Here is a 25134-nt window from a genome sequence, read left to right on the forward strand (position 1 = left end):
ACACAGATGGAAATGCAGGGAGGACTTGAAGCACTGCCCTTTGCTAACTCCTGGGAAGCTCGTGATGAGCTTTGGCCAGAGTCCCGGCCTTCTGTCTGGGGGCCCCTGGTGTACCATGTGCTTGGTTCAGCTGCCACAGGTGATTCTGCTCATGGTGTGTGGTGCAGAACCAAGGACTGGCTCCTCCATGGGAATCAAGCCTGCAATTTCTTTGCAGCCTCGTCCACTTCTACTTCCTTCCCAGGGCTCACCTGGGCTCCTGTGAGGCTAAGATCAGTTCTGTTCATCCCACACCCCATAGCTACGTGAGGAGGCAGAATTGTCCAGCAGCAAGGAGCTTTGTTGGCAGTGTGACCAGAGTACAGTGGGGGAATTCCTCATTATTCTGAATCCTCTGCTTTCCTTTGATTCTTCCAGTTATTTTCAAGGTTTATTCCATTCACAACAGCCTCGAAACAGAACTCAGCTGAATGTTAGTGTCTGTGAACCTCTGGTGACCAGAGGCAAAGACATAATTCAGGAGGGAACCCTGGTTGTAAATGGCAGTTGATTCTAGGAGGATCGTGTCCTGACACGAGTCCCAGCACGTGACAGAAGAGCAGCTCCTGGTCTCATTGTCTTATGCCCTCCGACAGCATGTGTTCTGGGAGTTGGAGGTGCAGCTGCTGTGCTGTGTTCAGGGAACCGAGGAGAGGTGTGGGTGCTTGTTTGAGGTTGCTATGGTAATTCCTCATTATCTCTAAGCCAGAGAGACGGGTGTGTGGGGGATTGTCAGTTTGTGATGGCTGCAGCTTCTTCTGATAATACTCTGCGTGTGTGCCTGTGCCTGTACATGCATGTTGCATTCGTTACAGAATGACTCTGCTCCTCTCTGGGCTGGAGGACTTCAACCACATATGTGCGCACAGCCAGGGCACGGACTGTTGCCTGTTTTCTGATACTCCCATTGATTGACAAGGATTCTGAGCATTGGGAAGCCAGCCAAGCATGGTTTCTTCTGTAGAAGAAAGGATGGAGAGATGAAGGGGAGAGGAGAAGAGAAGAAAGGAAAAAAAAAACCCCACACCCTGTTTATTGTAGTGAGCTTAAAACACCCCTGTCCAGAAGAGCCAGTGGGCTGTCAACAGCTCAGTGTTCTGAAGTGACTTCCCAGTGGCAGTGAGCGTCTCCCTCTGAGCACACCAGAGGGTTGCTCTCCACCTTCTATTCCTGCCTTTGAGGCACACTTCTGAATCTGGGATTTTCGCAGATGACGTCTGAAGGGTATAGCCTGTTTATTCAGATAGTTTGAAAAAAATCACCCGCAATCGCCATTTGTGAGACGAGAACACGTATGCGTATGTGGGTGCACGTTGTGGGGTGGGTGTGCAGGGAAGCACCGAGTCAACCCTGTCTTGTATCCTTCATGGAGGAGGCTGTCATGTTCTTTTCCTGAGCGACTTGCAAGCACCTGTGGGTCTCCAGGCCGCGGCTCCTGGCGCGGTGTGCGTTTAGAGGCGCCCATGCCTCAGTGGCCTGGGTGTGGAGGGGGTGAGGCCCACAGACAGGTTGGATGTGGGCATCACCTCCCTCATGAAGGCAGGCCTGGATATTCGGGGCCAGAAGAGGGAACTGTACATGGAAAGCCTCATGCAGTGTTCACTTTGATGTTTAATTCAACACCTACCCAGCTTTAATGTGAACTTTTATTAAACTTACATGTGAATGTCTGTGCTCTTATTCTCAGATCTTGGGAGATATTTAAAAATTGATTTACAATTATAAACAGAAGGAGAAACTTTCTTAGTTAGACTTCACTGAATAAAGTGAAGGTGGATACTCTGACAGAACCCTCATACAGACAGACTCCTGATTGATTGGAATCATTAAGAAAGAAGGATTTTGTTGGTCTTAATTGATTTGCCTCACAAAATCCTGTTAGCTCGGGTGCTATTGATAGGATAATCTTTCATGTTTCAAAGTGCTTCAAGAGAAGAAAGAAATACTAAGTGATGCAGTGTATGCTTCTGTGTGCAAGTGTTTGTGTGTGTGCACATGTGTGTACATGTGTGTAGTTGTCTCCTGTCCTGCCATGGTCCAGTCTGCTTCAGCTGAACACTGGAGACTGACCTGTTCACTCTCGCCAGGTGGCACTCTTTTCCCTAACCTCCACTGCTCCTCTGGTGACATGAGCCCTTCCCTGTCCAAGACGGAGGGTCCTTCAGCTCACCCCCATCTCCAGCTGACCCTGACCTGAGCCTGCTGAGCACTGGGAGGTCCCTGAATGATGCAGGCCTATGCAGGCGTACTTATTCTTGGGAAGTATTGACATGACTAGTGGATTGTGACTGCATGTAGAAACCTTTCCCTTGAAGGAAATAGCTCAGAACAGGTTGGCAAATGTCCAGTGACTGCATGAGCTTTCTGGCCAGAGAGAGTTCAGAGCCAGTGGTTGGCTTTGCCTCATCTACTTAGTCTGTTCTGAAGTTGGATACAAAACAGCTTCAGTGTGGGTGTTTTAGCTGCAGTGGGGCTTTCTGGACATAGCCTCCCCAAAGCACCTTTCTGAACCCGTGTAAGGGCAGACGTTACAGACAGGGCTGACTGGATCAGACCAGTGGGCAGGAGAGCTGCTATCCACAATTGTTGCCCATGTAGCACCAGAGAAGCAGCTTTCTGTGGAACTGTGCCATGGGGGATCCGGTCCTTCTCAGCTCCTGATGTGCCGGGTGTGTCATCAAGTAGACACACCTGGACCCTCCAGAGCCATGTCTTTTTAAACCAATCCACAGGTTGCTGGTTCTAGGCTTGGTAGCCAGACTTGGGGGTTGCATGATGACTTCACTTTGAGGCCTCTCTCTGTTTAATTCTGATTCAAGGTCAGTTCTTGGGAAAGAGATCGAGCTGGTCCTGTTTAGGGCTTGGTTCTGTAACATGTGGTCATCTAGGCTCAGAAGTAAACTGACATTTCTCGCAGAATCTCCAGGTGCATTTGGCCAGCTGCCCCCTCCACCTCTCTCATCCAAGTGCAGGGACTTCATTTTTTCTCAGGCAGATGTTTTCACCAGTGGCATCACTGCTGTGACAGGAAACTTGGCTTAGGTTTGTATGCGTGTGTCCAGTTATTTCCTTAGCACATATTCCTAAAAGGGTAAAACTTTTCCATAATGTCAGAGACTGTCCTTTACAAAGGGACTCGATTCTGCACCCAAGAGGAAGTGGACGAGCCTGTCTCATATACCAATCTCCAGAAGCCTGAATTATCATCACACTGGAGTCAACCTGTCCACCGTCTCCAAGGTAGCAATTACATGTGAAGTAAAATGACCAGTTTCTTCTCTGCATGTGTCTAAAGTGACTTTTAGAACAGCACATCGGGAGTGTGTCAGGAGCAGTCTGCATCCACCCATCTCTCTGATGAGTGAGGTAGAATGGCCTTGGTGTTAGGAAGCCTCAGTGTTGGTCAGCTTGGGCAGGCAGGGAAACCTCTGCTGGACAGCGTCACAGCCAAGAGAGTAAAGTGAGGGATGGAATGGGCAGGAAAGGCAGCGTGTGTCAAGTGGGCCTGTGACTTCCTCCATCCCTGGGCTGGGCTGGGCTGGGCTATAAGTGGATGTGACAGATGGGTTGAATTGGGAAGTTATTGTGGTTTGGATATAAAGTGGCCCCAAAGTCTTGGTCCTCAGCTGGGGCACTATTGAGAAGTGACTGGATCCTGAGGGCACTGACTTTGTCAATAGGTCAATCCAGTGGACTATTAGGAGGTGGGACTGGGCTGGAGGACATTGGTCACTGGGACATGCCTTTGAAGGATATCTGGTCCTCAGCCCCTTCCTGTCTGTAGCAGCTTTGCTTTACCACACATTCTCCACCATGATATGCTGTCTGACCACAAGGCCACAGCCATGGAACCAAGTGACCATGGAGTGAAACCATGATCCAAAACAAATCTTTCCCCCTGACAACACACATGCAGAGGTGAGGAAAAGAACAAGCACCAATGATGGATGATGGAGACAAGACCCAAGCATTGCTTTTGAGCATGAAGTAGAATGGGAGGGGATGGTGTGTTACAGAGTCAGAATCCTGGGTCAGGAAACAAGGCATGAGGATCACATGGGAACAGTGGGCAGTGCTGGTATGCCCAGGAGGGCCTGACCCTCTAGACTGTCTATGCTGACTGGGGGATGACACCATGTCCATCTCCAAGTACACCTCTGCCTAGGAATCCACAGTGAAGGTCACCAGGTCTATACCTTCCTAGAGTCCAGGTCAGCATCTACTGAGAACATGTCCTGAGAGAGAGGGCAGGCTTCAGACCTCAGTCTTCTGTGGACTAGCTCTTTCTACAAAGCTATTGAGATCTCAGTGTCTGGTTCTTAGAGCCCAGAGCTTAGATGGAACCAAGTAGCCAGGCTTTCTGATGGTCTGAGTAGCAAGAAAGAGCCAGAGCAATTGTGACAGCTGCCTTCTCCATTGAGCTGATGTGTAGTGAGTGTGGAGGGACAAGTGTCCATGAGGTCATCCTGGAGTAGATAAACATACATCCATGAGGTCATCCTGGAGTAGGTGGACATGCATCCATGAGGTCATCCTGGAGTAGGTGGACATGCATCCATGAGGTCATCCTGGAATGGGCGAGTGGACATACATCCATGAGGTCATCCTGGAATGGGCAAGTAGTCATCCTGTGAGATGCCTAGTGGGTAGATGACCTCTCCTTCTCATGCTGCAGTCCTCTGGGTCTGGGGGCCCTCGCCCTGTGGTTGGTTGCTGTCTGTTCAAAGCTCTCACAGAAGGAGCTGTGTTGTCAGGCTCCACAGTTAATGAGGGTCTGGTCACACATTGGTCTTTCTTTGGGCATCTGGACGTTGCTGGGCTGCCATTCTTAATCATACTTTAATTTTCAAATAAATGGCTTTCATTATCCTTTCATTTACAAGCCATGTGTGTGTTTCTGCTCATTAATGTTTATCAGCTATGTTGTTGAAGCTTGTTTTTTAAATAGCCCTAGTTGAAATGCAGTAATTAAAGATGATCCATGTTGGTTTTAGAGAAATTATTATTAGTTTTTAGTCTTTGGGAAACAGCCAAAGGACCACAGAGCTTGGTCCTTTGGATGACAGCACTTGATGCCTGGGAGTCCTGGGGACAGTCCTTTGTTCTGATCTGGGAAGGGCTGTACCATGGCTCCAGCTGGGTCCTCCCCTGGCAGTGTTGCCTTTGTCTCTGGCCCAACTGCTGAAGATGGTGTTTCTTTTCATTACTGTTTGTTAGCTTCACCAGAAGATCTCTTTGCTAGTGAGATACCCAGGTAAGTTTGGTTAAAATCCACTGTTTAAAAACACCATTTCCCCTGGTAAGAAATGATTCTGTTCTAATTGGAAACAAGATGTTAAGCTCTTCTGCTATGGCTTTGTTTTTTTGACGAAATTATGAGTGAAAATATGATAACAGCAACACAATAATAATTATGTGTGATTTCTGCCTGCTCAAGTCAACGTTGGTTGTTGGTCTGGAGCAGGGACCGGCTAGTTAGCCTGGCCATGGAGCCCTCCAGCTGTTCCTTTATAGTATGGTAACCACAGCCGTATTTTGTACTCATCCTAAGTTTTATATCCCAGATTCCTTAAAATAGGGGGTGACACTTCTTCCATTCAGCTTTTCATTCATTCTGTAAACTTCTTATCACTTAAGAAATTGTAGTAGGTGGTGCCAGGGCTAGTGAGGTATGCACCAGGTATGGTGGTGCACACATATAATTCAAGCTACTTGAGGGGCTGAGGTAAGAGGATCATGAGTTTGAGGCCAGCCTTGGTGACAGTGAGACCCTGCCTCAAAAAATATGGGTAAACACATAACATAAAGTTTACCATCCTATCATTTTTTTGTGGTGTCGGGAGTCAAACACTGCAGACCCACGATCATGGGTCTCTGACTTTCAGGGCTGCTTTCCCTTGGGTCCCAGGATGGCAGCCATAGGTATGTGGTGTGTGGTGTGTGTCAAAGGGGGAGGTGGAACAGTCATGTCTTGTGTCAGGACACTTCTAGGAGGGAGCAAAGTCACAACTTCATCTCCCCATGCTGGGCCCTTCTCCTGTAGTCCTGAGGGTGGTCATGAGCTTAAGCTCCAGGGGAAGCCCAGGATGGTCTTCCCACAAAAGCTCCTTAGCCATGTGGCTCTGAGTTTATTCCTCCCACCAGCCTCACACAGAACTGGGGATGAACTGGTCTCTCCTGTCTCCAAGGGTGGCTGAGTCTTGTGCAGGGAGCAGGTGGACGCCAACATGTGTGCTGCAGCATGTGCAAAGCTCTGCTGTTCCCACTCTTCTCGGTAACAGAGGCAGGGAGGCCTTCCATGCTGCCTTGAGTGTGGGGAAGGCAGAGAGAAGGAGGAGAAGGAGAGAGGGATCTTTCACATTGTTAATGTGATCTTTCACATTAGATGTCCTGTATGAGAGCGAGAGAGAGAGAGAGAGAGAGGAAGGGAGGAGGAGAAAGGAAAAGGGAGGGGGAAAGAAAGAAAGGAGGAGAGAGGAAGAGACAGAGAGAGGGAGAGAGAGAGACAACAGAAGAAGGAAGAAAGAGAGGAAGGGAGGGAGATGACAGAGACACAGAGATGAGACAGGGAGATAGGAAGAGAAGGGGGCAGAGGAAGGAGGGAACCCTGCAGTCAAGCTGCTTAGGAGCCAGTCCAGGACCACTTTAGTTGGTTGAACAAGGAGGAGCCAGGAGGCAAATGACGGATGGCTGCTTTTTGAGTAACTGCCACTGTCCAGATAAGGTGAGAGCTAACACATAATGTGCTATTTTCGGCTTGTGCTGCTTCCAGCCCTCGTGTCAGGCTTTTCTATTCTCACCTGAATAGTTGATGGACCATTCTGGGCTGATAAGAGTAGCAGCTGGTTACTTGGCAACGCTGTGCAGAGCCGCTGATGGGAGATGTGCGTGTGCCGATAAGCCGCCCCTTCTCCTTCTCTACCGCTTATCTTCACATCCAAAGCCCTGCACTAAGTGTGAGGCCCTCAACCAGGAGTGAGACCAAGCTCCCCAGCCAATGGAGCTGGCTGACTCCCGGCCAGCTTGGGCAGCCCTGTCCAGGCCTGGCATTGGGTGAGCAGGGCAGAGCATTCTGGTCAGGCTGGTTCCACTAATCTGTGATGGCTGAGTTGTCACCTCACTGAAGAATGGAAGCCCAGCCCTGTCCTGGGTGCTGGGATTACATGTGTGTGCCACTATGCCTGGCTCTTTCCTCCTTCAGTGCATGAGTTAGCCGTGGATGAATCCCTCCCCATGGCCTGCAACTCTGGGAGCTGCCGACAAACATGTCCTCCTTTCAACATTTCCCTCTCTGCTCCTCTGCTATCCTCAAATCTTGGTTGCTAGTTTTGATTGCTTACTGGACTGTGGAATTTCAGAATTGGAAGAGGTGTTCAGGTCACTTGGTTCCACTGTGTTATTTTCAGAAAAAACAAACCCTGGAATCCAGAGGGGCCAAGCAGTCACATTAAAGTCACAAAGCTTATTAGCTTTGAACCTGGATTCCTCATGTTTTCCCAGCAAGTTCCAATAGTGACCAATGGTGACAATGGTTGATCCAGTTTCCATGGTGATTACCATGTCATTGGGTTGGCCCACAGTTTCCATAGTAACTATGGTGCGATTGGATTGGCCCACAGTTTCCATGGTGACCAAGGTGAGTTGGGTTGGTCCACAGTTCCAATGTGACCATGATGAGGTTGGGTTGGACCATGGAAGCTTTCCCTACTGAGCCAGCTTCTCCTAATTTCACAAAAAGAAAACTGTTTACTAGCAATTGCTCATGCTTTCTGTAGCTGTTTTTAAAGTTTGCTTTGCTGTTCTGTGATGAGTGCATGTATCTAGATCCCCACATGAAATATGAGCTCCTTGCAGGTGGGAGCTCTGCCACTTTGGTCTGGGCTTTTTATGTTGTGCAGAGGACGTGTGTGCGGTGCTAGTCACTCAGTGTTCAGAGCATGGGTGACACAGGATGGCATTTCACACCAGCATTGATTGAAAGCAGGCTTAGCTTTCTTCTAAAAAATTAAAAATAAGAAAACCAACAAAGATTAATTTTAAGATGAAAAAGGAAAGGAAAAGAGAGAGAAGCAAATATACTACCCATAGAGGCCAACAGTGTTCTTAGAGTTGATCCTTAAATTGGCCTCAGAGCTCCTTGGACAGAAAGAGAAAAAGAAAAAAGAATAAGTGAAGTAGGACTTTATAAATAATAAAATGTTACATACCAAATTAGACAAGGGACACAAGTGACTGATGGTGATGGACTTGTACAGTCCATATGTCCAAAAGTGAAGATCTTTCACATTAGTTGTCTTGTGTTCCAGTTGTGAAGATTTGATCATGTATTGAAATGCCGTGAGCTGTGAAGACATAGCCACAAAGACATTTTTCATTAGTTTGTGTGTATGTGAAGACTCTGGGAACAAACCCTCAGTTTTCATAATGAAGAACAAAGATTTGGTTTGGGGCTGGATTACTGTGCCCAAGAGGAAAGGTCTTAGGCAGGGTCCTGGTGACTGGGACAGAGAGGAAGCCTGGTCACACGTTCCTTCAGGTCCTATGTGGAAGGTCTGGGGGCTGCCTGTGGGCTGACCTGTTCCTCTGTGGTCTTGCTGCCTGTGTGCTCTCTCCTCTGCCTTCCCTGGTGTCTCCTTCATGCTGCTCCCTGTCATCATCAGGAGGTAATACTGGTTCTATGTGGTCAGGGCAGCTCTGTGGAACCTGCTGGTTTAGGGACCTAGCGTTTGGTTTTGTAAGCAGAGACAGACACACCCCTGCAGGCCCACAGTTGCTGCCCCAACTCCCACTGTTCCTCAGTGTGCGTGCACAGTGGCTGAGTTACATTCTTTCAGCTGTTGGGCACAATGCACTGCGCACAGTGGGGTCAGGGGCTGGTGGTGGACACCTGACTGAGGAGGAGGTGGTCAGTGCGGGCATCTCAGAAAATGTGGGTTATGGACAATCATCCTGTCCAGTGTTCCTGTACAAACACAGCAGTTAGAAAGGACCTTAGCAAATTCCTAATGCAGTGGTCTCATTTTAGGAAACAGAAAAGCAAAGCAGTTTGCACAAGGTTGCACAGTAGGTGTATGACAGAAATTGGACCAGAGGCCTCCCTCCTTGGCCACACTTTAGGTGGTGTTTCTGCTGTCTTTTGATAGGATTCAGAGGACCACAGTGATTCTAGGCACAGCCTTATGTGAGTGTAAAGGGGCCCAAGCCACAAGTTCAACATTGCACTTAGCAAACTGAACGATTCTCCATCATCAATCTTACTATTTTTTTTAGGACTTATTGAGAAGCCCAAGGCCAGGTACTGTCTCTTAACTCTGACTTTGAATTTTGTTTTGTCATCTTCCATGAAAGGAAAGCACTGAGGTATGAGTGCCCTACCAGGGCCCAGGAAGATCACTTTGCAGTGCCACGGAGGCAGCTGGGTCATGGAGCAGCTGGGCCAGGGCAGGTCACCTGATCTTTCAGTACCTTGGCCTTAAAATCAGTAAAATGAAAGGCCCTGAGTAAAGTACCCACAACTGTTCTCTTCAGCTCTCAATAAGAAACCCAATTATCTATGACACCAGCGTGATCTTGTGGCCTGCCCTCGCAAGGGTGGTGCCTGCATGAAGCCTGGGGAGGTCTGGTGCCTGGGAGCTGGAGAGCCCAGGCACTGACCAGAAGGGCCAGCAGAACCAGCTGCCACAGTCCAGAGGGGTCACTGTCTCCCTTGGAAAACCTATTACTGCTGTCACCCAAGTGCAGACTCATGATTGAAGGCCATATTTGATAATATTGAGCGTTTTCTTTGCAGGGAAGGGTGAAGTGCCTCGAGGCTCAGGTGTGATTTGCTTTGCCAATCAACATTGTACCCGAGATCACCATTTCCAGTTGCTCCTCTCCAAAAAGCGCTGGGCCTGGAGCCTCTGTTCCTAGCCACTCCCAACTCAACTGCCTGACCTCACTGTCAGGAGTCAGGAGTCACAGGGTGTTTGAGCACAGCCTCACCTGCCTGGGGCTCTGTAGTTATCACAGGAGCGCGGGTTGCTCTCCAGGCTGCTCAGAGGCTCTGGGAGACAGGCATGGAGGCGGGCTGGCTCGGTAGCGGTTCTTCTGGGATTTGGGCTCAGGGGCTCTGGGAGACAGGCATGGAGGCGGGCTGGCTCGGTAGCGGTTCTTCTGGGACTTGGGCTCAGAGGCTGGCCAAGGAGGTCCTGTGCTGCACGCCCTTTTCCATGCTGACTGGCCCGTTGCTTCTGTGGCAGCCTGCTCTTCTGCCTGCCCAAGTTTAAAGCACTGCTAGTAAACTCATTCACACTGCTCAGAAGGCCTCTGCTGTGAGCCTGCCAAGTGTCTAGCTACAGGCATGGCTGTGGCCTCTGTCTGACCCGAGAGGGCGCCTGGCTGGGACAGGCCCCTCTATTTTGGAGCAGAAGGGGGTCCTAAGGCCTCTTCCACCACCCTCTCACTCCGAGGTACAGTTTCTCATGCAGCAAGAAACCCAGGCTCAGAAAACAGCAGCCTGTCCACAAGAGGCTGATCCTGGAGAGGGACAAGGCCATGGAATGCCCACGAGGCAGTCACCTCTCACCCTCACTGCGTGGTGATGCCTGTTGAGGAGGGATGGGATGACCAGGCCAGAGCCTCCCTTTCTCCACTCCCACTCCAGATTGGAAGCATCTAGGAGCCTTTTGGGGGAGACAGAGGTCAGATCCACCTTTGTGCACTTTCCTCCTCCAAGGAGGGATGGACATGCCTGAGGCCCAGTATGGCTTAGGATATGGACGTGCCAATCCTCAGATACGGGTCACCATGGATGCTCTGATAGCCTGATGCTGGTTCCACAGCGGGGACGGCCTTGGGTTTTTAGGGTGCTGGGGTCTGGCTGAGATGTGAGAGGTCTGGCCTGACCTGAGTCTGAACTTCTAGTTTATCTGGGGGCACATGGGCACAATGTGTGTCCATTAGTCAGGAGTGAACTAAATTTAAACCTTCTGATCACTGCAAATGCAGCCTTGCCGCTCAGCTGAATCCCGTTACTTGAGCGTAATTCCAGCAGGAGCAGCAATGACAGGAAATGCGGCTGTGATCACCCAGTGCTTCACCTCTGCGGTGTCCCAGTGGGGGACTGGATTGTGAATCAATTCTGTGTGTGACATTTTGAGGACCTGCCACACAGTCTCCACCACAGCCACTCACGTGTGGCCGGTGGTGCTGGGGCTCCGGGTTCTCCCTCCCTGCCAGCACTTGCTGTTACCTGCCTTATTTTCGGTGGTTGTCCTAATGGGTGTGCGTTTTATTTGCATTTTCCTAATGAGGAGAGGTGTCTGTTGAGTAGCTTTTCACCTGCGTGTCAGTTTACGTCTTTGGAGGAGTGTCTAGGCAGGTCCTTTGCTCTTGTAAAATCAGGCTGTTCACGTTTATTGTTCAACAGTAGCTCTTCTTTATATATTTTAGGTATTGATCCCTATCAGATTCTGATTTGCAAATATTTTCTCCCATTCCTTGGGTTGCTTCTTTGTGCAACCCAAGTGATAGTGGCAGTGTCCTATGAGGCACGAGTGTTTAATTTTGATACATTGTTATTATTTTGGTACTGGGTTTGAACTCAGAGCTTTGTGCTTGCTAGGCAGGTGCTCTACCACTTGACCTGTGTTGTTTTGAATAGGTTCTTGTGCTCATGCCTGGGCCCTGATCCTCCTATTTTATGCTCCCCACATAGCTGGGATTATAGGAGTATACCACCATGCCTACTTTATTGGTTGAGATGAGGATCGTGTTAACTTTTTGCCCAGGCTGGCCTCGAACCTCGATCCTCAGATCTCCACCTCCTGAATAGCAAGGATTACAGGAGTGAGCCGCTGTACTGGACTGATGGGCACATTATTTTATCTTTGTTTTGAAATACTTTTTAAATTGTTCCCTTTCCAAAAAACTTCCTATTTTGTCTCTTTTTGTGTGTGCAGTGCTAGGGTTTGAACTCAGAGCCTTGTGTTTGCTAGGCAGGTGTTCTACCATTTGAGCCACACCTTTAACCCTTTTTGCTCTTGTTATTTTCCGATAGGGTCTCACACTTTTTGTCCCAGCCAGCCTCAGCCCACAATTCTCCTACCTATACCTTCTGAGTAGCTGGAATTACAGACATGCAGCACTACATCTGGCTTGGTTTTTGAGACAGGGTCTCGCGAGGAGCTGCCATCAAACTGCAATCCTCCTGTCTCTGCCTCCAGAGTAGCTGGAATTACAGGCATGCATCGTCATGCCTGGTTCCTGCTCATTTCAACTTTACCTTGATTGTCAGTTTCTTAAGACCAGGACTCTCACATCCTCAGCCCTGCTCCAGACAGAGCACCTGCAGTGCATGCGTACCAGTCATTCTGCCTGTAATTCTGTTCCCCCAGGAAAGGCAAAGGGAGCAAAGACAGTACCTGTCCCCATTGTGTTCCCTCCGCCCTGAGCCTGTGGCTGTTGTAGAGCTCTCATGAGTGAGCCCACGGGCCATGGCAACAGCGCCTGGCCTGAGCATCAGAAGGGACTTGTGGGTCTGTGGATCACTGTTTGAGTTGGGGTTGGCTTGCAGGGGCAACAAGCACCTCGATCTCTGAGGCTTGACACAGGAATCTGACTCTGGCTTCTTCCTGTGGTGGTAGACTTGGGCCCTTCATCTGTGATGCTGTCATTCTGCAGAGCACCCTCGAGGTCCTGGCTGCCCAGCTCCAGGTTGTGAGCAGGGGCTGGGGTGAGGGCAGAAGGGCTGGGGATCTTTCTCGTTCTGGGCCACACATAGTGGGATTCTCTATGTAGCACACCCATGGGAGAAAGGGCTCATCCTGGTGTAGACGGCCATGCAAAGACCTGGCTGTGATGGGCACGGGCTGAAAACTAGATCCACACAGCCTGCATCCCTCCCTTCTCCTTCCCTCTCCAAGCCACTGAGCAATTTATTTTCCCTGGACTGAGGCCTAGTGACCACAATGATGATGACGGCTCCAGCGCTGTCTAGGGTTTGGAGAAGCTGAGCCTTGTTCCACGACTCCCAGCTGCCAGCTGCCTCTGGTGAAGCAGGTGGCGTGAGGTTGGGTAGGGAGCCTGGCTCTGCAGCCGGTCTGTGTGACTGTACGCAAGTCACCCTACCTGTCTGGGCTTGATGCTCTCAATGGTGGAGAGAGTTGACCTACTAGGGACCACAAGCATTTTGGCTGGTTTCAGAGCTAGACGTTCTACTTCCTCACATAACCATGGCGACCACATTTTCTAGGCCAAATACTGGAACATAGGTTCTAAAGAGAAGGCAAGTTTTTGGATGGCCCAGGACGGGGACCATGCTGGAAAGGTTCTGGGTGCGACTCCTGGTTCGGTGTGAGGGCTGTGACGGCAAGGCCCCTGTCCTCTCTTCTGTGCCTCAGTTTCCACGTGGTGTAAGATGGACAACAGTACCTACACAGTCACAGTCCTTCCAGGCTGCTAAGAAAGAATACTACAAAGTTCCTAAACAGATGGCTTAGGAGCAGCAAGCACTCAACTCCTTTCACTTCAGAAGGCCTGGAGTCCAGGGTCAAAGGTCAAGGTGCCAGCAGGTTCTGTGTCTGGTGAGGCTTCCTGTGCACAGGAGGCACTTTCTATGTGTCCTCACGTGGCGCAGGGGTCTTCAGGGTCCTTTTATGAGGGCACTCGTCCCGTTCATGGCTCCACCTCTCCCAAAGGCCCCACTCCTAATGCCATCTCTCTGGGGTCAGGACACAGCACAGGAATTCTGGAGACATGTCCCATCTGCTGCACATACAGCATCGTGGTGGGTGTGTGGTGGGACTTCATGAGTGATTACAAGTGAAAATGCTAGGAAGGGCTCAGCACACAGGTCCTCAGCAAGAAGGGTCCTCCAACTTTGCTCTTTTTATCATCTTTACCATTCTTCCCACATCACATCATCCTCACCCCTGGAAGGAGCCTCGCCACCCGCTGCCCAGCCCTGCCTGCCTGCCTGGGCTTGTTAGCTGAGCAGGCTGATGGCCCGCTCACAAGGCAGTGGCAGGTGTACTGCTGGATTTACTGTGCCAGACTCATTAGTCCTCGGGTGATAGAGAAATGAGTGTCCTGTTACTCACAGAGGGGGGCAGCTGGCTGCTGCAAGGCAGCTCAACATCTCTGTCTGTCCCCAGCCAATGTCCTGTATTTGCAGATGCCTCCTTCACAGGACCGCTGCCTTCAGACACAGTCTCACACTGGTTTGAGAGGCACAGCTGTCCCACTGTCTTCTGTGTCTGCTCTGTGTGTGGCTCTGAGCTGCAATGAAGTCCTTGGAAGTAAAGGGACTCCCACCTAACCATGCCTGGCTCATCTGCAGGTTTCACTAAGAACCAAGCTGTAGTCCTCCCACGACAAGGCTAACCTGAGGGCTGCTGGGATCTGGACTGGGAGCTTCAAGCCAGATGCTTGTTTTCCTGGGCTCAGAAGTCTTGAAGGTGGCCTCCTCCCAGGATCCATCCTTGGCCTCCTGCAGTGTTTGCAATAGAGCTCACGTGCTAGGACTGCAGACTAGAAATGTGCCATGCTTCTGAAGAAATGTATGTGGATGATGAGTGACAGGTTCAGAGAAGGGTCTTTCCCCTCGGAGGACTGTCCCACAGGGCAGTGACTTCAGGCTACCCTTACTTTTCCTTCTCCAAAGTAGCTGGGGAGGGCTCACTGTTGCTGCTGCACCCTGGAGCTGAGCAAACTGTGGGCTCCTTCATATGCAGATTGAGTGAGAGGGTCTGGAGCCCTGGCCACACTGCTGGCTCCTGGGCAGAGGGAGTACCAGGGGTGGCTTCAGCCTCCAGGGGCTCCAAGACGTCCACCCAAAAGTTTCCTTGGCAAGGTAGCTCCCACCTGGAGGGAGGGTAGAAGAAAGACAGGACTCTGAGGGACCCTAGTGGGAGGGGGGAGAAAAGAATGACACTAGGGTCTTGTTTGGACAGAGAACCAAGTTCCCCAGCTGGCCTGTAAGATGAAGGCAGGCAGCTGTCTACAGATGGGTCATTGACCCTGTATACAGGAGTCCTTGGCACTGACCCTATTGTCCCTGGCATTGTCACTGACTCTGCAGACCTGGTGCCCAGTATGCTCTCTGGGTCAGGCATGAGTGAAAACATTGGATTTGGGGCTTTTGCTGCATTTCTATTTGTGTGTGTATGAAAAATGTTTATGTGTGTGAAAATGCACCCAGGAGAGTGCATTACATGTACAAGTGTGCAGGTGAGTATACATGTTTGAGTGCATGCAGAGGGTGTGTGAGGGAATGTGATCTGTGATTCTGTGTGAGAGTATGAGACTATGTCTGCATACATGAGCATATGTGCACGTGTATATACCTTTGCGTGGGCCTGATTGTGGCCTGCATTGTGTGCTGTGCACACAAATCTGTAGGTGTTTGTGTGTCTGCCCCTGTGCATGGTACTTGTGCTGCTTTGGGAAGCAGTGTCCACATCTGCTGATGCCCAGGTGACAAGATGACAGAGTCCTAGTCCAGATGGCTCCTGGAGTACTGCACTGCCTCTTGATACATCCCAGGCACCATGGGCATCTTCAGCCTGAGCCAGCACGGGAGCTCCTGGTCATCTGTCCTGATGGAGGATCTAGTGCTACAGGGAAGTGTCCACAAGGGGTCACTGTTGTCACTTCTTCTTCACTGGCCTTCTAAGTGACCAAGTTTGGATGCAGGCAGTGAGTGGTGATATGTTTGTAAAAATACAAGGTGGAGGGATTGCCTTATCTGAGGCAGTTTCCCTGTGTGGACTGATGGACCACTGTGTGAGGCAGGTACAGCCTGCAGGACCTGCAGCCGGGGGCTTGTTTCCCTAGAAAGCACCGCCCCTACCCCGTTGCTGTATCTTGAGCAGGTTCAAGTTCTCTGAACATCCTGGGGGTCCTGTTCTTTCTGGACTTCCCATGCGAACTCCCAGGGAGATGCTTTAAGGCAGAGCCCACATTCTGTTTGTCTAGGCAAGGTCAGCCAGTGGCTCTACAGTGAATGAATGCATGTGGTGTTTACTGTATACAGTATTTTGCAAACCCGAATGCATGTGATAGCCATTGTTTCGTGACTATAAAAGGAAACAAGCTGGGTCCATGCCCCAGCCCGGGTGAATGTGGCTCATTCTTGCTCCTGCCAGGAAATCTGTCCACTGGATATTTGCTGTGTGCTTCTCACCCCGCCGTGATTATTTTCTACATCTGGTCCATCTTCTTTGCAAAGACTTTCTGATCTTTATGACCTCTTGCTCACAAATCGAGAACTTTGCTGTGTGGTTTCTAGGAAGCTGAGGCAGTGCATTTACGTGTGCACCTCTTTCCCTGAGTAAGCTGTTTACGGAGACAGCAAGGAAGCGCGTGCGCTTGGTGGTAACCACGGAAAAGCTGCATTCGGTGTGGGTTTCCCTGAAGAGGTAATGAAGAAATGAAAGCGCACATGATAAGTCAAACACAGGTGAGGATATCACAAAAGGAGACGATCATCGCAGGTGCGCAGAGCACAGCTAGTTCTCTGCAAGTTTTGCCACAGAGAATGTGCAATTAAGATGGGGCCACCATGTCCTGTGAGCTGCCTGTGGCCCAGGCAGAGGCTGATGGTCAACCATCAACTGTGTTCACATGACTTAGTGGCAGGAGGAGGGTCCAGGCCCCAGTGTCCGGGGGATTTTCCCATGGATCTCCGTGTCCAGTAATGCTTAAGTGCATTTCTCAGTGGATGCAGAGTTAGCTCCCACAGTGGTTCTCTTAGGATGTCATTCCATGCAACCTGAGTGTCTTTCCCAAGTGGAGCTGGGCAGAGGCCCTGCTCTCGGGGGATCCCATCTGCACTTCCTGGTGGTTCATTTTGATGATTCCGGGCTATTTGCCGAGAGCCTGGCAACTGAGCAGTCACAGGAGGGAAGGCTCACTGTCTCTGAGCTCCACTGCACCCTTGAGGAAGCCTGGGCAGCAGGGCCCACACGGCTTCCTGGGCAGAGGCCCACTGGGAGTGCCTGTTCTTTGTGTGAAGCTGGGGGTGGAAGAGCTGAGGGAAACCGCGCTCACGTTTATGAGTGGCAGTGACTTTTGCCTGTGGTAATGGTGCTCCAAGGAGTGCTGCTGTCAGCAAACAAAATAATCACTTTGTGTATTCTTTCAGAAAAATCAGCAAAAGTCGGTATTTTTCCTTTTAAATGGGATAAATTAACCCCCCAGTTTTAGATGACTGTTAGTAAAAATGTCTCCAAACAGTTTTTGCCTCTCAACATGTTTAATTATGCTGTCATCAGTTGGTTGGAAGTGGTCGCCTTCCTTCCTGCCTCACCTGCCCCCCTCTTCTGTCTCCAGCACCCATCTGGCCCCTGGGCAGTGGCGCTCTGTCTCTGCTCTGCACAGTAAAAGGTGTGGGCCATTCAAGATCTCAGGGGCCTAGGAACACTGCAGTCCACTGAGATCAGCAAGTTCCAGAGAAGCAGGTGGCCATGGAAGATGGCCCACGGTGCCTCTGTGGGGTTGCAGGTGGTCAAGACCACTGCCATCTACCCACCTCCCCCACCCAAGGCAGTACATCTTCTTGCTTTGGACAGATGCCTTCTACAGATTCTCCCAGAGTATTCCCATCACCCAGGAGGCTCTCCCAAGCCTGTGGGAAGGGCTTGTCCCCTGCAGCTGGCAGAGGCCTGGGGTGGTGGTGTCCTGACGTTTACCTCTCAGAGAGCTCCTAGCCTGTCCAGTTCTCTCTCTAGAGTTCTCTCTAGAGAGTAACATTGTCTGTCTGTGATCATATGTGCCGCTGCCTGTCCTGCTGGGTAGGGACCCAGGGTGTGGGGGGGCACCCATCCTCCACAGGAACCCTCCCTAGGAATGTTCTGCCTTTCTGTGTTCACAGCATCTTTTGCAGTAAGGTTCTGAGACAGGCAGTGTGTTAGGAAAGACCAGCAGAAGGTTTAACTTCTTCGGGGCCTTTCCTGGCCTGCTCTGTGCAGCTGGGCAGTTGTCCTCTGTGTTCTTTGGGTTTGCAAATCCCCATAGAAATCACGGGATGCTTGTAATGCTCAAGGTTGTTGTCTGCTAATCACACAGCACCGTCCATGGTAAGCATATATGTAATATCAGAGAGCAATTATGAGTCAGCCTGGTCCTGGGCAAATGTGTTTCTGCTAATTAAACTTGTTGCATTTGAATGGCTTTTCTTCAACCTCACTGGCAGCGAGGCTGTTTTGAACAATAAAGGAAACCATTCCCCATCCACCGGCCAGGGATCTGCAGATGGCTGCCCTGTGTGGGAGGCACTGGTCCTTGAATTAGTCCTTTGTGTGAACCAAAGAAGGTAATTTGAATGTTTGAACCCCCCCAAAGGAAGCATGTCTCAAAGTGAACAATTTTCTCAATAAAGACTAATTAGGGTCTAAATTAATTAGAGGTGTGGCTGGAAGGATGTGGACAGCAGTCTATTGTTGCAGACAAATGGGAGAGAGCCAAATAAACTGCGGGGTGAGTACCCCACGCTCGCCAGCATCTCCCTGGCCCTGAATCACCCAGAACTCAGCCTCAGCCTCCACGTGGACACACGGTGCATGCTTAACCAATCCTCGTGCTTCTGCAAATTAATATTTATACTTTCTGGGTGTCTGTTTTTCATCTGGAGAACTGGCCCTGAATGTTATTGCCTTTTGTCACTGAGTTGTCAGAAGCAAGTTTCACATCAAAAATGTGATTGCAAAACTGTAAAATGTAGGGGAGGGGCAGAGAGGCAGAGAAAGTAGAATAAAAAATGCAAGCCACACTGGCTTCATACTTCCTTTCCTCGCTGCTGTCACGTTTGTGTTTCCCACGATGGCCCAAGCAAACTCTCACTTCTTGAATGCTCTGAACTCAAGTCACTCTGGTGGATTTCTGAAGCCAGTCCCTGAAGCCTCACAAGGTGTATGGTTACAAGATGTCTCAGGGTATGTGCAGACCTTTCTGCTCTCTGAAAGTGAGATGTCAAATTCTCTCTTTTCTCTGCATCCTCTTCCCACAGATGGAGTGTTTGGAAGGTGCCACAAGGTTCCAGTGATGGACACATACCACTATGAAGTGTCACCAGGAGCCCTGCAGCACCTGAAAGTCACCTTGCAGAAGCTCTCCCGCACAGGTAGGGGAGGCTGGATGTGGGCAGAGGCTTTTTTTCCTGAACACCTGGGCTCCGGGCACTGAGGAGCTAGGTGTGGACTTTGTGAGCTGGGTCCTGGTGTCCAGGAGAGGCCTGCTGGGGCCTGCACCAAAGAAAGCTGCCCTTCCAGTGTCTTGTCTCAGGTTAGGAGCCCTGGGCTGCTGCTGCAGGAATTATAGGATCTTCCATGTCTCGGGGTGAGGGAGGCCAATCAGTACAGGGACACATGCATGTGAACATAGGGAAGAAACTCAGCCTCAGCTGTCCTTGATGTCCCCTTCAGGTCAAGATGTTCAGGTGGGCTTCATTCCAGCCTGACTCCCATCCTCCTCCTGCAATGTTTATTCTACAGTTAGTTGCAGGAGAATCCTGTCACTAACTAAGAAGATAGTTTTAAAAATTGCAGTAATTTAAGTGTAACATATAATTTTATCACATACATAATTCAGATCGCATGTAATTGTAATTGTGTGCAATTTTTACCCGCGTGGTTTGGTAATGTCGTGCTTCCTCCACCCGGGGCACATATAGCAGTGTCCCAGCACAGAGCAAAAGAGTGGAGCGTGTGGGGCTCATTACCCAGGGAACAAGGCTGGGACGGGACCTGGTGACCCTAAACCCCGGTCTTGAGCCTCCATGCTCCCCTTGGGGCTTGTGCTCTGCTCCATGAACTGTCTGCGGTCAGTGAGCTTCTGGGCCACTCCTCCTCTGTCCTTTTGGATGCTTACAAGTGGATTGGCTTGTTAGAAGCACTGACTTAGGGTAACCGTGGTCTCCAGATCACTGGACCTGCACTGTTCTGCAGGTGCTGACTGTGGGGTTTGTTCAGAGAAGCAGAACCACTAGGAGCCTGGTATGTGAGTCTTAGGGTGCCTCACGTGACTGTGGGAGCTTCTGCAGTGTCTCGGATGCTGAAGCCCTGGGGCAGGCAGTGGTGATAGAAAGGTGGTAGGAAGGGAGGACTACTCATGCTGGAGGCCACAGGTTGGACCGGGTGTATCTCTGCTTGTGGCTTGACCTAGGTGGTGAGGGTGCTGCCACCCTTCCCCAGAAGATGGGTGGTGTCTCTTTTGTGTTTTTGGTTGATGTTCATCCTAGCCTAGATGATTCCACTACCCCTTTGCTATCCTGTAACATAAATCAGAGACACGAAGTTAACCACACAACATTACAGAGATATTATGCATCTTAGATGGTAAGGAGCTGAGAGAAGGAAGTGAACCAAAGCTGTGACAATCAGAATGGGGAAAAGCCTCAGCCAAAGCTGCTGTTGACACCCCTCCCATGATGCATTCCCTTTGTCTCAGTGAGGAACTCACTTTCCTGTGGCTCCCTGCCTACAAGTGACACAAACCTCCCTTTCTGGGTGTTTGGGCCATCAGCAAGTTGACTTCTTATAATTTTTCATGACCCCAATCACGGGACCAGGTGTGCTGAGAGGCACCATGTGTTTCTGACATAATTCTCCTCATCCCCTTGTGTAGCAGCTACTGGATCTCCTCTGGCAGCCAGTTACCCCACTGGCACCATGTCCCCCTTTCTGCAGGGTGACTGGGAGGCACAAGGAGCCCATGGTGGCTGGGCAGTATCTTAACTCCAGGTCAATGGAATCTGTGGTACATATCCTCATAGAAATGTTGTTTTCCTCTGGAACGGGCTCTATATACCAATAGAGCATGCGTTCTTAGGGACAGGAAGTGGAAATGTTGCTGGTGGATCCCTCAGGTCATAGTGGATCAGGGGCACCCATTTCTACTCCTTGATTCCTGGACCCAAGAATCCTGACTGTGTATTGGATACTATGTCAGGCTAGAACCTAGTCCTAGCCTGTTAAGTTATTGCGCTTAGTTGCTGTGGTAACTGCATCTTCAAAAGGCCACTCCTTGTTCTCCAAGCCAGGGGCTTCAGGATGGTGGGAACAGGGTACAGCCACTGAATTCTGAATTCCACAAGCACTGGCCCATTGCCACTCTTCTTTGACTGTGAAGTGAGTCCTTGGTCAGAAGTGATACTGTGTGTAATACCACGGTGGAGGGAAAGCAGTGTGGTTGAGCACAGTCATTACTTGTAATGGCAGCAGATCTATATGCAGAGCGAGTGTCCACTCCAGGAAGGACAAACTGCTGCTCTTTCAAGGTGAATGAGGTCTGGTGAAATCCATCTGCCACCAGCTCACTGGCTGGTCACCCAGGGAATGGTGCCATACCAGGGCTCAATGTTGGCATCTGCTGCTCGTAGACCAGGCCCTCGGTATTGCCATCGTCAGGTCAGCCATGGTGAGTGAAATCCACATGCAACCTCCTTTCCTGTCACCATGGTCACTTTGTTCACGAGTCTCCTGACTGGGGAAAGAGGCTGACTGTATCCACAGAATGTGTCATCTACCTTTTTGATTATGAAAGTCCTCTTCTGTTGTGGTCGCTAGTGTCAAACATATCTTTGCACTAAACCTACCCAAAAAAGTCTATCTAGGTAACCAATACATCTCTTCCTTAGACATTTTTGTTACCAGTCTTCCAATCCTGTTTCTCAAGTCTATGACTAACCTGCCACTCAATTAACCAAAGCCTGTTGACCCCATCTGATTTCTCTGTCCAGGGAAAGTGAGCAAGCAGGTACCCTGATCAAGGTGCCACTGCTGAGTTTCCTGTCACCACTGTCCTTCTGGAGTGCCTCCAAAGGGTCACATGTAGTGCTGCAGTGTCCACCTCTGGGGTCCCTGAACGTTACTTACAGCCATCAGAGACCCTGGGTCCTCTGAGTCTATGCAGCCAATGGCAGCTGTGCAACATGGTCATCCAGCGGTGTGGGCAGGGGCATTTTGGCCACTTCCTAGTGCAAATGAGTGCTTTCAGGACCTGTTTCAGCCCAGTTTCTTATCTGTTACTTCTGTTTGATGATAGAGTGTTGAGAGTGTGCTTGGCTTGGTGTTATGGCTTGGTGGTCACATGGCTACTAGCTCATGATAAAGTCAAGTCACTTGGTAACTTGGTGGCCCATGGTCAAATATTCAGTCTTTACTAAGGCCTAGTAGCAGTCAAGGAGTATTTATCCACAGTGAGATGTCATGTGTGTCCTCCAAAATTCCAATGGTTTGTGCTTAGATTCACCCCTAGGGGCCTTTTAGAGGCCCCAGACAGTGTCCCTGTCGTCCACTGATATCCTTTGGCCAACAGGCATCTTATCGGTGAATGTGGAGTGGTTGCTATTTCCAGGTCACTAGGTCTGATGATAGTATCTTGGATGGGCCACAGTGATGTTCTGTGGGAAGAAAAGGGAATTAGGGCCCTGAGACCAGACAATGAGTAGGAAGGAAGAGTCCAGATGCCTATGCTGAGGGACAGTGAAGGTGTACTGCTGACCCTTCAGGTAGAAGCACACTGCTTCTGATGATCTTTCCTACATAAAGAGAGAAGGAAAAAACCAGGTATGTTAACTTGCTCCAGCAGAGAAACCACATCTGGTTGAGTTTATGGTCATCTGCCATCACTCTCCAGGCTCTGTCTGTGTTCTGCAACAGGCCACATAGGCAAGCTGAGTGTGGGGGAATCACCAACCCTGCCCCTTTCAAGTTCTTGATGGTGGTCAGTCTTGTTCCCTGCAGTGTTTCGGTTTTGCTTTTGGTTTATGGTTTTTGTAAGAAAAGGCAGTATGGCCTTTTCTGCCAGAAAGCCCTCACTCTGATGGCAGCCAATAGGTACCAGTTTGGGGATTTTGGCAAATTACTGAGTATATCTGTTCCAACTATGCATTCTAAAATGGGGAAGTAACCACAGGATGGGTTTGGGGACCAGGCCCACTGTGAGATGGACCTGAGCTAAAACTCCAAAGATGACCGGACCTCCACAAGCCCTACTCTGACTGTTTTGGGTCTCCTGGAATCAGCATCAGTTTAGCCAGAATCCAGCAGTCACTGCCAAGTCTGACTGAATCTTTTTCCTATGCACCATCACCGGTGTCAGGCTGAAGATCCTTTGTGGAAGGGAGAGATTAACAGTGCACATCTTTGGCTTGTGTGGCTAGGTCCTTCTGAAGGGACTTGCTCTCCCTTGTCATTCACAGGGCTCTGGGTCTGTGACATAGCCCACGTCTGGGAACTCACTGGGGGCTGGGACACTGGGTGATTCAGGTCAGCCTGTGTTCAATAAACCTAGATCTTCCCTACTGTGTGGATTCATAAGATCTGCCCATCCATTTCACGTCTAGCATCCCAGACTAGCTCAGCAATGCCAAGGGCTCTTCTGATCACTGCTTCATGGAAAGGAAATCTTGTCCACCTTTCCTGTGGCACTTGAGTGTCACTGCTCAGCACTTGTCACCCCAGGAGCCCATTGTCCCCACTGCATTCTAGGGGGTCCAGATTTAGAGTGGCAGATGCACTGTAACTCCTTCCCTGCAGAGAGACATCACTGCAGAGCTCTTCAGAGATGATGGGATAACCCATAAGTTTATCCTGTACAGTGGTGCTAGGTCTGTCCTTTGCACACTCCTGGAGTGATTAGGTCTTCATGATAAATCGCTATGCATCTCCAGCTCCCTCAGCCTTTTGACCAAAAAAGGTCTGGATTCTAGCCTCACTTCATGGAGACCACTTTGGGTTCACATCTATGTCAGCCAGCCATGGTCACTGGAGAGCATTTCTAGCCCCTCAGTCTAAGCCCTGAATGGAGAATCTGTGCTTAGTGGGCCTGTGTAAATGAACTTGGCCTGCTTTAATTTCCATTCATCCCATCTTGACCTTGCAGTCTTAACACCCACTGCCACACTTACTCCCTAAGTTTCTGCTGGCACAGATTGCCAAAATCCCACAATCCTTTGGATGTGACTTACACTCTCTCCTGGGCCATGAATTCTGCCTCTGGGTAACTGGAACTCAAGTCCAATTGTAGGGCTAGAGTCAAGGGGAGATTGTGGGTGGGTCCTGGGCAGGATCAGCAGGGCCCTACAAGGCATCCACCTCAGGCAGAGGGAGTTATAGACGCTGAAGGCAAAGTCAGCAGCAAGAAGGGGTCTTCTACTGGAAAGAGGGCTCGGTGGAATTTGGTGGTTCGAGCTCCATCGTGATCTGCCGATGTGTCCCTATACCAGTATTCAGGACCCCATTCCTTTCTAATCAGCACCTTAACTAGTAAGAGAGGCACCATGAAGTGTGGAATTCAATTTGCACTGTAATTCAGTCACACAGATAGAACTCGGGTTTAGTGTTCAGTGAATATGAGTGTGAAACTTACAGAGATCACATCATGGAGCTGGTTAAGTAATGGAGGCAAATATTTTTTCATTGATAGATTTTAATTTTTAGAGAAGTTTTAGATTTACAAAAAGTTGAGCAGAAAGTTCAGAGAGAGAGCATATACTCTCCCCCCCACCCCATCTCCCTATTACTTCCATCGGTGTTAGCATGGTACAAAATGATAATTGTACCCTGGTACGTTATCATTACCTCAGGTCCACCGTTTACATTAGGGCTTGCTCCTGTGTTGTGCATTTTGTGGGTTTGGACAGATGTACAATGTCACACACCCACCAGGTCAGTATCACACAGAGGGGTTGCACTGCTGTAAAACTGTGCTCTCCGTCCATCGTCCTCCACCCTAACCTCCTGGAAACCACCGATCTTTTCACTGTCTCTAAATTGGCCTTTTCCAGAATGCCACAGAGCTGGAATCACACAGTAGGTAGGCTTTTCAGATTGGATTCTTCCACGTAGCAATAACATTTAAGTTTCTACCATGTCTGTTCATAGCTCACTAGCACACTCCTTTTTGTCACTGAACGAGACCCCGTTGCCTAGGGGTACCACGGTTTATCCTTTTCTCTTTAGGTTGTAGCAGCTCTGAATACACTACAGTACATGTCCACATGCAGACTTTTGTTGAACACGAGTTTTCTACATTTTTGAGTCAGTTCTGAGGATTGTGATTGCTGGATTGTGTGTGTGTGGAGGGGTGGTGTTTAGTTTTGTGAGAATCTGT

The 25134-nt window shown here is 49.8% G+C and overlaps 1 protein-coding gene across 3 annotated transcripts in view; it reads left to right on the top strand.

Annotated features, from left to right (window-relative positions):
• Window positions 1-25134, top strand: part of Ptprn2 (protein tyrosine phosphatase receptor type N2) — a 711256-nt gene that overhangs the window by 166777 nt on the left and 519345 nt on the right. For 2 of the 3 annotated variants that reach the window (XM_074059905.1, XM_074059913.1), the window contains one exon: window positions 19028-19141. In XM_074059905.1, coding sequence (XP_073916006.1) covers window positions 19028-19141 — 114 coding nt within the window. Of the gene's footprint in view, window positions 1-18825; window positions 18929-19027; window positions 19142-25134 lie in introns of those variants that run through there. The other variant, XM_074059920.1, reaches the window with a different exon arrangement.

This window comes from Castor canadensis, chromosome 2, assembly GCF_047511655.1.
Source record: "Castor canadensis chromosome 2, mCasCan1.hap1v2, whole genome shotgun sequence".
In the NCBI taxonomy this organism is placed as follows: domain Eukaryota; kingdom Metazoa; phylum Chordata; class Mammalia; order Rodentia; family Castoridae; genus Castor; species Castor canadensis.